Source organism: Octopus bimaculoides, chromosome 9 (genome assembly GCF_046866305.1).
Source record: "Octopus bimaculoides isolate indiv1 chromosome 9, ASM4686630v1, whole genome shotgun sequence".
NCBI lineage: Eukaryota > Metazoa > Mollusca > Cephalopoda > Octopoda > Octopodidae > Octopus > Octopus bimaculoides.
In genome coordinates, this window is record NC_142936.1 from 41,887,866 (window position 1) to 41,902,543 (window position 14,678).

Consider the following 14,678-nt stretch of genomic DNA (forward strand, 5'->3'; position numbering starts at 1 on the left):
ACAAATGCAGGTTCCACTTACATTTCAGAGTTCATTTCTATCCTCTATTTCACAGTTTGTCAAGATCTCACCACTACACAAAGTGTTTCCTCTTAGATAAAATGGTTTTAAATTAAGGTGTCAAAAGAATATAGCCAGCTACTGAGGTCCCTTATGTGCTTAAGTTTATTGATTCTGCATGTATGAAATACAAGGTCAACCTTTCAATGATTTAAACAAAGAAATATAATGGACTGAATCCATTTTGAAGCTCTACATCCAGGTCCTTAACACTCCTCTTAAAATATCACAGCTTAATATTGATTTCAGATTTTAGCACAAGGCCAGAAGTTCCACAGAAGTATGGTAAGTTGATTACCTCAACCTCAGTACTCAACTGGTACTTATTTTATCAACCCTGAAAACATGAAAGGCAAAGTCAATGTAAAGACTAACGAAATGCTGCTAAGCAATTTGCCCAGTGTACTAAAAATTCTGCCTGCTTGCTGCCTTATCATAACTTAATATTCTAGTAAAGAAGGTGGTGAGTAGGCAGCATTGTTAACATGCCAGTCTTTGCATTCTGAGTTCAAATTTCACCAAGGTTGACTTTGCCTTTCGTCCCTTTACGGGTCAATAAAATAAGTATCAGTTCATCATTGAGGTTGATATAATCAACTTACCCCTCCCTTGAAACTACTGGCCTTATGGCAAATTTTGAAACCAACATTCTAGTAAAGAAATCTGATGATATCAAGATATGACCTTGCCCTAAGTGTGAAAGTATAGAGCTTCTGAATGAGAATCTTAAGCAAACCACAGATGCAGACTTGATCAAACATGAATATGCTGTCACACTTCATTTTAAAAGTGGAAGGAAGATTAAATAATTCTCTGTGTTTCAACAGAGAGGATTCAATAGTTTGACTAAATGAATTTTCTACTCATTGAAGTAGCATGTAAGTAGCTGAATATTCCAAAGATACACATATCCTTGTGGATGTATGTGGCTTAGTGGTTAGGGTGTTGGACTCATGATCGTAAGATTGTGGTTTCGATTCCTGGACTAGACAATGTATTGTGTTCTTGAGCAAAACACTTCATTTCATGTTGCTCCAGTCCACTCAGCTGGCAAAAATGAGTAATCCCATGATGGACCGGCGTCCCCTTCAGGTGGGGAATTTATATGCAATGGAAACCAGGAAACTGGCCCTTATGAGTCGGTATGCCTCAAGAAGGTAACCTTTACCTTTATCTTTACATGTATCCCTAACATAATTCTTAGGCAGAATCAGCATGATACAGTGACAAGGCTGATTACAGGTACAATCAATCCAACAGTCTTCTGAACAGTTTCAGTCTATGTAATTATACTAACAAGGTGTGGGTCAACTTGAGGCTATGAAAGAGACATTTGTACTTGATGCCATATGTTGGATTCAAACCAGAGAACTAAAGGCTGCAAAAGCAAACTTCTTAACCATCTGGCCATACTGCAACCTGCTGAGGGTAATGAAGGGAGGGGTAATATTAGCATAATGGCTCTTACAAGCCTAAAACAGAGGGGATAGTAGGAAGGGTAATTTGATAAAACTGATGTAGGGGATGGTCAATTTAAATTCTTGAAAGTCAATAGTTTATGGTTTGTGAATGTAAACAAGGATAGAGAGGAATGCTCTGATGTGTAAGAAAGGGAATCAGTTCTACAAATGGAAAATTGAAATTTTTAGCACTGAGTTGGAATGAGAGTGGGGAGGTTAAAGGTATAGTGGCATGGAAAGAGGAGGCTGATATGCATGGGTGATAGCTGGTCTTCCATAAAGCAACCTTGCCCAGACTTGTGCCTGGGAAGGTAACTTTCTAGTTAATGCTTCTGTAGGCTTGATATGGTTTTAGCATGTCACTTGACCTTAAATATTATCCGCTTAACAATCAGCACTATTTTATTTTTGTCCTGTAGAGCACCTATTTAATATATTCTTATTACATACTGATATTTACCTAATTTTTACAACAATTCACTATATACGAAGTTTAGCCATATTTTTTTCCCCTAGTCTTCATTGACCTGTTGGCCTACCGCAGCCTGTTGCCTCCCCTTAAAACTTAATTTGTAGGTCTCTATGTTCCCCTCTCATATGTTATACTGTTAAGAGACTGAAGGACATAAGTCACCCTTAAATTCTACTCGTCTTATTTCCCTTACCTTTTTTCCTTCCTTTCTTTTTCTTGTTTATCAATAAACAAAACCTTCGTAACAGTTTTAACTCGTGAATTGTTTTAAATTGTTATTAACCAATGTAGAGACTGCTGGCCTTAGACTTACTCCATTGTGTACCATAGGGGGGTTTCTTGGTATCAATTTCCTGTGAGAACATTTTTTATTTAGTAACCTACATGAATTGTTTAACATTACTTAAGTTTACTCTGTTTAACATAGGTTTGACCTTTGAGAATTATGTTAGTATCTTATCTACATAGAGCTTCTGGAAAACTTCTTCCTTTAACACCCTGACCCCACCCCTCCTAACTGCACCCTCCCATTAATAACTTGTAGTATTCCCTAGTCCTTTAATAGCTCATTCTGTCATCTACATTCTTTGAGCTCGGATGTTAAATACTCATCAGATGTTGAGCTCAGATGTTAAATGTACACTTAACATATTGGGCTTTTAGACTATTTGTCTAAACTATGTTTTCTTACCTCTTCTTTCTTCTTTTTGTTTATATTGTATGCTCTTGTTTTTCACTCTGATGAAGATCCGTTGCCCTAATTCGAATACCCTATGAAGATGAAGAATTTTATTCTCGCATTTATGTATAGGGTATCTGATCAGAAACATTCTGGGTATCTGATCAGAAACAGTTGTTAGCTTTGTATCAATAAACAAGGTTTAAATGTGGTCCTATCGATGTACTGGCTAATCTATGGATTTCTCCATTTTCTAATTATTTGCATTGGTTCCTGATAAACTTTTGTTTATCCTATTGTCACCTGCGCTTAATGTATAGGGTGTCCCTGAACATCATTGTCTGGGGATAACACCGGTAACGGATACTGATAGTATATACAGATATTTTATCCCTTTGTCGGTTACATCAACCACTAACTCTATTTATTTATTTATTTATTTATATATTTATTTATTTATATATATATATATATATATATATGCCATATTTCCTGATATTACCCATGGTGGCAAAAGTATACCATTTCAAAGTCACCCATCTTAGTGAGTTCCAAATGTGGTGTCTATGTCAGTTACTTGATGTCTCTCTACATGACTGAATCTCAAACAACATCTGAAAACAATACCAGCAACAGCTGAACTTTGAAGACCAAGTCTGGCAGTACAGGCTATAGTTGAGCACTGGAGGACAACCACACCAATTTTGTGGTGACATTGACCCACACACTGGAGAATCCAGCACAGTGCCCCAAAGAAGACATGGGCCAAACAAACTGAGGAAGACCTGAAGTCACAGTGCTTCAACCTCAAGCATGCTAAGATCAGTGCTATGGATTGGAAAGCATGGAGTAACATCATCACCAGAGTCCGTCATCTAGCAGAACCCATGGCTGCATATTGATTGAGAGGACAGCCTCCATCTCTGGTCACCAGCTAGGGATTTTACTTACTTATAAAAATAATGGTGGGGGTGTTAATGGGGGTAAATGTCATATTTTACTATGACTAAGGACGTCGAGGGTTCCAGTTGATCCGATCAACGGAACAGCCTGCTCGTGAAATTAACGTGTAAGTGGCTGAGCACTCCACAGACACGTGTACCCTTAACGTAGTTCTCGGGGATATTCAGCGTGACACAGTGTGACAAGGCTGACCCTTTGAATTACAGACACAACAGAAACAGGAAGTAAGAGTGAGAGAAAGTTGTGGTGAAAGAGTACAGCAGGGTTCGCCACCATCCCCTGCTGGAGCCACGTGGAGCTTTAGGTGTTTTCGCTCAATAAACACTCACAACGCCCGGTCTGGGAATCGAAACCGCGATCCTATGACCATGAGTCTGCAGCCCTAACCACTGGGCCATTGCGCCTCCATTATGACTAAGGAATACATGTAATAATAGACAAAAATATCTGATACAAATTATATAGACAAAACATAATTCAAATACTTACTTTTGAGTCTGAAAGGTTCCTCCAACATTCTTGATCTGCATAACCTTCCTGAGACAGTGAATCTGTTTGGAAATGAAGATTTAGCAACTTAAAATACAAATGTATTTACAGAATCTACCATGCTTGGATAAGTGCCATAGTAATATATTTCACATGTCACATGACTGGTACACACTAACAAAAAAAAAAAAAATCAACCAAACTAATTCACAACGGGGGGGTAAAATACACAGCTTTTAGTGCATTGCAGTGGTTGCCAAACTAAAGAGGGAAGGAGATAAGAAACTGATGTCATGACAGTGAATAACATTTCATGGTGGTGGTGATAGTGGTGGTGGTGTCCGTGATGGTGGTGACAGTGGTGTTGTTATTATTATTATTATTATTATTATTATTATTATCATTTCGTTGTTGTTGTTGTTGTGGTTGTTGTGATGTTGTTGCTGTTATTCCATGCTATGATTGTTCACCTTTGGTTACAAAGCTGGAACCAAATACCAAATATCACATGCTGACTCTTCAAGACTGAAACTATCCATAGGAAGAGCAGAAGTACGTACACCGAACATGAAAAATGAAGTCTTTTTCTTGGGGTTTTTTTTTTAAGTGACGGTGGGGGGTAGGAACGCAGAGGAGGAACATAATCATGTGCGCACGCAAATAAATAAATAAACAAATATTTATGTAGTTTAATCATAAATAAATAAATAAATAAACAGACCACAAATTTACAATAAAGGCAAAATTCTAGAGTCAAATTTCAAATCTGTTGCTTGCTTGTCTGACTTGATATAGAATACATACAACACTGATAGACTCATTTCAGATGCTAAAAGAACCAATCAAAATCATCTAACTCACCAAACAGCAGTGCTGCGAACTAGAATTTGACAAATGCAGAGAAGCATGAGACTATAGCAATAATGATATTCAATAATATTCAATGAAGAATTTTGAAGACATAGAAATAACAGTCATCAAAGCAAACAAAGACATTTTCGTGTGATAATTAAATGATAAATATATAAATGTTTATATTTATTTATATAAGGGCATTACTATACAAGAATGCCTCACGCTATGAGGGACTCTAAGGTCAGACTACCATAATAAACACATTTTTACCGAACGCAAGGAAATGCAACTCTCAAAGCTAGCCCCTTAAAAACAGACTGAATTATAGATCATGATTTCGTAGTTATTGTAGTATTATACAACTTGTACTCGACAACATTTCCTCGCGTTCAGTAAAAATGTGTTTATTATGGTAGTCTGACCTTAGAGTCCCTCATAGCATGAGGCATTCTTGTATAGTAATGCCCTTATATAAATAAATATATTTTGGGGAATAAATGATGGATTTTTTCCCTTATGAGGTTTTTTTCACGCTAGCTACTTGATAAATTCTTGTAAAAGAATTCATCCTATTATTGAATTTATATGTTTATATATACTTTACAAATAACTAGCAGAATGACTGGCTTTCAGGCAGTTTTCTGTTAGTCGTCAAATAATATTTACACACTTGATTCCTGGTGTGTGCAATTTTTTTGATATGTTTACATTGAATTTTTCTTTGTATCTTTTACTCATCTAATAGAACTCACTGACTCAGTAGATAAATTTAGGGCATAACTACAGAAGAGTGCCATCACCTCCCAGCACTTGGTTTCATTTCTTCATAACTTCCTGAAAAATGGATATATATTTTTTTTTAACAAATTTTCTGCAAATACCTTTCAGATGGTGTAGATGGTAATTATGTCAGAATTTAATGTGAAAAAATATCAGGACAAAAAGCATAAGTAGTTCATGCACCAAGCTTGCTTGGTGCATAAGGGTGATTACTGGACTCCTTGCTGGATACAAAACACAACCTGACAAAGGGTGAAAGAACTTAGGAGAGTCAACAGCCAGCTAGTATTGGGTAAGAAATGAAAAAGGAAGGAAAAGGGAATGACTACCTTGTAGGTGGAAAGATTAACAGAATGAAAGGAAATTATAAGAGTAAGACAGTGATTCAGAGAAGTTTCCGAAACGGAGGTCTCTCATGAGCTGCATTTTTGTATTCAATGATAGAAAGGATGAACACTACAATGAAATCATGCACCAGAGTTTGATGTAAAAGTTGATTACACTATGAATCCCAACTGGTTGAGAATGGTTGTTCAACCACGTCAAAGGATGATGATTTCACAAACCTTGAATTTGGCTCCCCATATATTTTGATGATGTAGATTAGAACTACACTGAAAAAAAAAAAAAAAATTTGAGACCCACATGATCCCTGCTATTTCTAGCATACTAAACAACCACGTAGAAGATGGGCTCCCTTTGAGTTTGCTTAAAAGAGATTAAGATTGCCATAGAATAATAAAAGAAATATGTATTTAATAATTAATGTTAGCTTCGTATTCTACCTTTCCACAAAGATTATTTTCAAAAAAGGCTGGTATAGGCCTCAAAACTTTATTTTTTTTTTCAACATAATTCTAATGTACATGACTGAAACATATGAGGAAACAAAGTAAAGATGCATAAAATATCTACTTACTCTCCCCCTTTTTTTAACATTAAATTGTAATATAATCATAATTATTATCTGAAAGGTATTGGTTGAAAATTTCATTTAAAAAATATCTATTTTTCAGAAAGTTATGAGGAAACAAAATTCAGTGGAGACACACTTCAGTACTTATTAGTTGATATGAACCAAGATGTTAAAAAATGCTATCTCAAAATGTAACCATGTCACTGAATAAAAATTTATTTTGTGATTGAATCATGAAATTGAAATCTTCAATAATAAAAGAATTTTAAAAACCATACATTGATCAAAAAATATATATATATATGTATACTAAAATGGGGATTTTTGAAAATTTTCTAAACTAGGTAGAATTCAGTTGTTACTTTCATTTTGTAAAAGTTACATACATCAAACTAATTAATAAGTGGATTTCTTCTGTATAGTGTAGATGTCATTTAACTAAGTAGGTAGATTCATTCTGAGGGCTAGAAGAAATGAGTAGTTATGATGTTCATGTTTTTTCTAATGAGAGTAAGGGTAGGAATGATGATTAATAAATGTTTCTAGTATAGGTACAAAACCGGCAATTTCAAGAGAAAGAGAATAATTGGCACCATTGACCCCAGTGCTTGACTTGTATTTTATTTTATTGACACCACAGAGAACTCAGACTTTAAAGAGCCAGAAGAAACACTGCAAAGCATTTTTTAGCAATGCTGTAATGATTCTGCCAGCTTGCTGCCCAATAATAATAACTTTCAATGATAATAATAATTATGGCCTGGAATTTAAAGGAAAGGGGTTATCTGATTAAAGCGGTCTAGTACTTGACTGACATTTTATTTACCAATCCTGAGAGGATGAAAGGCAAAGTTATCTTTGGCAGGATTTGATGAAAAGTCAGAACAAATATCACAAGGCAATTGTCCACTGCATATCACTGTATAAACAGTCTTGGAGAGATGGAAGATAAAGTTAAACTTGGTATGATTTGAACTTGGAATGTAAAGAACCAAAGCAAATCATAAATTACATTTTGTCTGATGCTCAAATGATTCTGCCAATTTGCCACTTTGTAAATTAAAATTACTGTATCATTGTATAAACCAGACTATCATATGTTGCACACCACTGTTAACAACGCACTTCCTTGCAGTGTTGTAGTATTTGAATGATGGTACTCTGCTGGTTGGGTAGCCAGGCCAGCATTCATTCCCAATGAATGGAATGCCAGTCTGTTGCAGGGTTACCTATTTACAGCTGAGTGAACTGGAGCAAGGTGAAATGAAGTGTTTTGTTCAAGAAAACAACGCACTGCTGGTCTGAGAATCTTGCAACCATGAGTGCAACACCCTAATCACTAAGTCATATGCCTTTGTACATTAATTAAAATATCATTAATAATGGCTGGTGTTAGGAAGAGCATCCAGCCACAAAAGTCATGCCAAAACAGGCAGTGAGGCTTCTGCCTAGCCAGCTCCTGTCAAAATGTCCAACTCATGCCAGCATGGAAAATGGACATTAAATGATAATGATGACGATGATGATGATGATGATGATGATGACAGAAACAGTGTGGGAGTGGATATAATTACATCAATTATCCTCAAAACATGATTGTATACATTATTTTCTCCACAGTTAAAAGCATGGAAGGGACAACTAGTCTCAGTGATATTTGAATTTGCAATGTGAAGGGATTTAACTATATACTATATGATATTTAGTCTGGCACTCTAGCACCTTTATGTACATAGTATGTTTAAAACTGCATTATTTAATGTGGTCTTTTATTAAAGACAATAAGGTGAAATTTGAAGGAGATTTGGCTGCTGTTTCTAGTAAATCAACTAATCATGTAGAAGCTATCTCATTGATTTGAGCAATGGATATTTTATAGTTGGATGGATGCTGATGCTATTGTTGGCCACTCAACTGTCCATTTATTTTTCTTTTGGCTTCAAGATGATAAAGAAGGATTATCCAAAAAAGCCACCAAATTTGCTGCTGACTTCATCCTGCCACCAACTTTACCCTCTCAACAAATCCTTTCCTATACTCACATATTCTGAGTCATTACTCTCACCACCATAGGCATAGTGTTACCACCCCTCTGAGAAATATCCTCAAAGTCAAATACTCCTCTGGTCTTTATTTGATCAGTTACTGACCCCTACAAAGCTCTGGATTTACATTGAGCTACTGTGCTGTTGCTATACACAAATATACTATATCAATAATCCTTAACTGCTTTTTCTCAGCTCCTCCTCTTTTTGATCTTGTAAAATCATCAACACCCCTAGTGAAATTTTATGTAACAACCTTCTTCCCTTTTCTGTAACACCTCCAAGAGGGTATTTCAGTTCCATCTGAGAATACTGTCCAAGACAAAATTCAAATTATCATTCAACTATTTGATAAAGGCTCATTCTTCTCCAACATAATACAACCACTAACCTATACAAATGCTATTTCTTCTTCCTGCTTTTTACTTATATACCTAATTCCATCCAGCTAGACTGCACACTAAACACTTCACCCAATCCTCAATCAGCTAAACTGTAAACATCTGAAACTACTTCTCCATCGAAGTTTTTCTTCTACGGGAGACCAATAGATGTTCAAATTAATCACCACAAATCTGGAAGACCTAAAGGTTTCAGGTACCATTCCATTTCTTTTCAGTACCTTACTGACGAGTGAAACATTGGCATATTTTGATAAGCTTTTATATATTGTAGTGGGACAAGAAATTTTAGGGGTACAAAAAAAGAAAAAGAAATAATTAAATAAATAAACTAACCGTCACTTTCTGTACTTTTGTGACTTTGGTTTTCAATTTTTTTGCGAAGTTGCTCATGTTCTGTGCCAAGTTCTTGAAGTGCCGTTGTCTGTAAATTCCAAAGAAGAAAAACAAAAGAAACATCAATTGTAATACATTAATAATATTTCTAACAGCAATTTTTTTTTTCTTTGGTCAGTAACGTTTTTATACTCATTAATTGAACTTATTAGATTCTATAAATAAAGAGAAGTGTCATAGAAGGCCAAGTTGATAGCAGTGTAAAACTAACATATTCTATACCATCAAAGGTTCCATAAATCAGGAGACTTAATGAGTCAAAGTACACTGTATTTTTCAGGACTAGTCTCAAAGGTACGATAAAAATCTAGAAAATGGTGTTAAAGCAGGATCTTAATAGAGTATCAACCAACACTTATATTCCAATAACATCAACTATTCTATTTAGTGAGTGATCATCCTATCATTTTTACAACTATGACAATCACATTTTTTGTCAAATAGTGTCTCTCACACTACATTATCCACAATAATTTCTACCTTTTTTTTTTCTATTTCCAAAATAGAAAGCTATGATGTGAAAGCAATTTGACTTTTAATTACAGCAGATCACACTACCAAGAACTTGTCTTTTTGGGGGGAAATCTTGTCTCCAATTCCTCCAAGTGATACAAATAGTAGGTAATATGAGGTACTCCACAACTGAATCATAACTTATGGATTAAACCTTCTTATTGATTTTTACTAATATATTCTTTCCCCTACCTCCACATGGCTCAGTGGTTAGAGAATCAGGCTCACAATCATGAGGTAGTGAGTTTGATTCCCAGACCGAGCTGTGTGTTGTATTCTTAAGCAAGACACTTTATTTCACATTGCTCCAATTCACTCAGCAGTAGAAATGAATTGTGATGTCACTGGTGCCAAGCTGTATTGGCATTTGCCTTTCTCTTGGATAACATTGGTGGCATGGAGAAAGGACGCTGATATGCATGGGTGACTGCTGGTCTTCCATAAACAATGTTGCCCCGACTTGTATCTTGAAAGATAACTTTCTAGGTGCAACCCCATGGTCATTTATGACTGAAGAGGGTCTTTACCCTTTACCCCTACCCCAAATTTAATCCTTAGTTAGGAGAAAATATGATCCTTGCTACCTCTACTGTGAAGATATTCACATTCATTAGGAGTATTAAAATTCTAAAATTTATACAAATCAGTTCAGATAATTATGATAAAAATATCTTAGTATAAGAAACATACAACCAGAAAATGGTTTCAAACTCTTACATAAATGATTATACTCTTATATCTTTACCACCACTACCATTATTTTGCCTATGGTTCATCAGTTTGCCTCCATTTACCAATAGTGTTCTGTGGTTGATTCAACTAACTTATGCCCTATCTCCCTCTACAAATGGGTGGACTTGTGCCAGACTTAAAAAATAACATTAGTAAAATGTATGAAATCATTTAAAAATAGAGTAGATCATCTCATTGGCCACAAGAAAACTACCTTTGACTCAAGTGCTTTCTGTAAATGATTTATCTTCTTGGAACTACTATTTAATGCTTCTTGCAGTTGTCTAATTTCTTCCTGCAAGAAAAGAATTTTAAAAAATTGTTAATAAACTACACAAAATGATATAACCAGAATAATAATAAACATTCAGAAGAAAAAAAAATATTAAAAAAAAAAACAATTTTGATACGTAACAAGTTTAAAGCTGATAGATTTTCAACAATAAGTTTAACGAGATATTATCATTTGAAAATAGGAAATAGTTTAATGACAAAATTCTTAAATTATAGTCTTATGACAAGAGCACTAAATAGTAATTTAGTTTACTGACAAGGCTAGTAAATAAGTTAGTTTAATAAAACTAGTAAATAAAGTTAGTTTAAAACAAGACTGGTAAATAATGCTTTATCACAACATTATTAACCCTTTCGTTACAGTATTTACTTTGAGATGCTCTGTGTTTCTTTCAATTACTTGAATACAACAAAAAATTTAGTAAAATAACTTAGTTATCATTAAGCTAGTGTTAGGAACATAAATTGTGACTAAGGTTTGGTGGAAGATTTTAATTCAAAACCTATGAAAACAAAACATTTGTACTCAGAGCCAGAGCCGATTTCAGCTGAGTTGGTAACGAAAGGGTTAAATAGCTTAGCTATATTATAAAACTGGTTAATAAGTTAATTTAGTGACAAGACTATTAAATAATACTTTAACCCTTTTATTGCAGAAAGCAGGTGTATCTACTCAAAATTTCATTATTCTTAACGGCAGAAAGCAGTTATATATACCAATCTACCTTTTGTTGAGGTAAGTCATGTTTGAAACTATTTTCTGTTGGGATATATCAAGTTTATTGAAGCTATATAACTTGCAGGAAGTACCAATTCTACTTTTTGGTAGATATTTAATATTATTACTGGAATAACCATGAAATTTCATTTCACAGTGAAAGGGTTAACCACAAGACTATTAAACAATATTTCATTTAATGAAAAGTCTATTAAAGTCATTTTAACGACAAAACTATTAAAGTTAGTTTAATGACAGGTTTATTAAATAATGGTTTAATGGCAAGACTATTAAATAATAAGTTTAATGACATGATTATTGATTAAGTTAGTTTCATAATAACATTACTAAATAATAGTTTAATGACAAAATTATTAAATACTAGGTTAGGTTGATGACAAGACTATTAACAGTTCCATGTTAATTTACTGCCAAAACTATTAAATAGAACATTTAACAACAAGACTATTAAATAAAACATTTAACAACAAGACTATTAAATAAAACATTTAATAGCAGGATTACGAAATAGTTCAATAATAAAATTATTAAATAGTCTAATGACAAAACTATGAAATAGTTTAATGACATGAATGTGAACTGGAAAACTTTAATAACAATTTAATAACAAGTCAATCAGTTTAATGGCAAGACTTTTAAATACTTTAATGTTGAAACTATTTATCAGATAGTTTAATGACGAAAGTAGCTCATTGTTAGTTTAATGATAAACATATTAAATAATTATAGCTTGTCAAAATCATTAAATAATTTAATGACAAAACTAATTAGTTTAACTACAAGAATACAAAATGGAAAGTTAGCTTAATGACAAAATTATTAAATTAGTTGAATGACAACACTAAAAATAATTCATTTAATTAAATGGCTAAAAAATGGAAAATTAGTTTAATAACAAGACTGTTAATTAGATAGTTAAATGATAAAAAATATTAAATAGTTAGTTTAATGACAAAACTACTATATAATCAGTTTAATGACAAGAATATTAAACAATTTGATGGAAAGACAATTAAATTAGATATAACAGAGGCTTGTAAATCATCTAGGTTTAAGCATACATGAAACACAACAGCTGAGTAAGTACTAAACATAATATAGTGAGGAAAACCTTTTCATTAATTAAAAACACCCCTGCAATGACTACAAGGACACACTGGGTACACAGCTCATGCTAATCAAATTTTCCCTCTGCCTTCATTAGATTTAATTAATATGAGTCATTCATCATTATCATCAGTAACAGCAGCAGTGGTAGCAGTATCATTTAATGACCATGCCAAAACAGACAGTGAAGCTCGGTGCAGTCCTCTCATTTTCCACCTCCTGTCAAACCATCAAAATGAGTGAAAGCGTGCACAAGCAAAAGTTACAGCAGGGAAGACAGATACTAAAGGATGATGATGTTCCATGCTAACATAGGTAAGACAGTTTGACAGGATCTCAGAGGTTTGCATTGTACTTCAATGTCTGCTTTGCCACGGTTTTCTGGGGCTGGATACAATCACTTTACATCAATCACTTTACAGTGTGTACTGGATGCTTTGTTCCATGGCACCAGCACTAGTGAGGTCACTATGCACTTTTGCAATGACTAAAATCCCTTTGAACTGGGTGGGGTTACAGTAGAGAGGGAGATAGCATTATGCAATGAGAAGAAAGGTTAACGTATAAAAAATAGGATCAGAACAAAACAGGTTTCTTGTTGTAGAGGAGCTATATGGCTACCCATGTTATTAAAGAGAGGGTGAGAGTGATCAAAATGGAGGTGGAAGAAGATATAAGAATAGTAATGAGGTGTCAGGGTGGACCCTCAAGATACAAAGGTGATAAGTAGGTGACAAGCATAAGTTCACTTCTCCTCACTACAACAGTAATTTTAATTATTATTTCTTAGTTCACTATGTCAATTATGTTAGCACTCAATCAGTTTGTTACTTTAACAACAAAAGTGACAAATGAAAAAATTAGTTTAACCTGTAATATATATTTATCCTTTGCCTCTTCTGTTTTTTGGTTTACCCCATCATTTAACAATACATCTAAATCTTTTTCTTTCATCTGCAGAACAAGATCTCTTAGTTTTTTCCAACGCCACTCTGAAGATGATAGCTAAAGAGAAAGAAAGACAGAGAAAAAGAGAAATAATGGAATGGAATGGAATTCAAGTTGTAAGTTCTGGTGAAAGAACAAAAATGGGTTTTGTTGGTTCTTATTGTAGTGCAATGCAGCTGTGGGTAACCTAGTTGCAAAACATTAGTGTTACATCAGTGGAGAAAGATAGGTCACACACAATACTGAAAACAAAATGGAAAGAGTGAATTAAAAAAAAAAGCTTCTATTGGTCAGATTCCAAGATGGAAACATAACAAAAAAGCCATAGGTACAACCTAGTGATACAAATAAAGAGGAAAATGAAAAAAAAAGAAAAAAAAACGATGGGAACTTAGATTTTATTCCCTCAAAAGGAAAAAAATATAACATAGATCAGTTTTCAAATTTTTGTTTAATTTTCTTTAATAAACTTTAGTTTTTACTTCCATCACAATCAAATTACTATTGATACACAGATAAATATATATATATATACATACAAATACATACGTATATACACACATATATACATACGTACATACACATACATACATATACGTATTTATATATATGAATATATATAATATATATACATATATATGGTGATTAAATTCAAAATAAGCAACAAGGATATACAAAAGTAATGCAGTGCGATCATTTCATGCGACTCCATTTAATTGAGCGATCGTACTGCATTACTTTTGGATATCCTTGTTGCTTATTTTGATTTTAATCACATTATTTTGAAACTGTATGGATAATACACTACAAAATTCTGGTGCCTAAACTT

The 14,678-nt window shown here is 33.8% G+C and overlaps 1 protein-coding gene across 2 annotated transcripts in view; it reads right to left on the reverse strand.

The window, feature by feature from the left end:
• The window catches only part of LOC149134066 (uncharacterized), a 30,107-nt gene extending 16,180 nt beyond the window's left edge, over window positions 1-13,927 (reverse strand). The window contains exons 1-4 of one of the 2 annotated variants that reach the window (XM_089357457.1): window positions 13,772-13,927; window positions 10,976-11,056; window positions 9,457-9,544; window positions 4,124-4,185 (exon numbers count right to left, since the gene is read on the reverse strand). In XM_089357457.1, coding sequence (XP_089213583.1) covers window positions 4,124-4,185; window positions 9,457-9,544; window positions 10,976-11,056; window positions 13,772-13,855 — 315 coding nt within the window. In that variant the 5' untranslated portion in view covers window positions 13,856-13,927. Of the gene's footprint in view, window positions 1-4,123; window positions 4,186-4,984; window positions 5,004-9,456; window positions 9,545-10,975; window positions 11,057-13,771 lie in introns of both variants that reach the window. The other variant, XM_089357458.1, reaches the window with a different exon arrangement.
• Window positions 13,928-14,678: the final 751 nt, after the last annotated feature.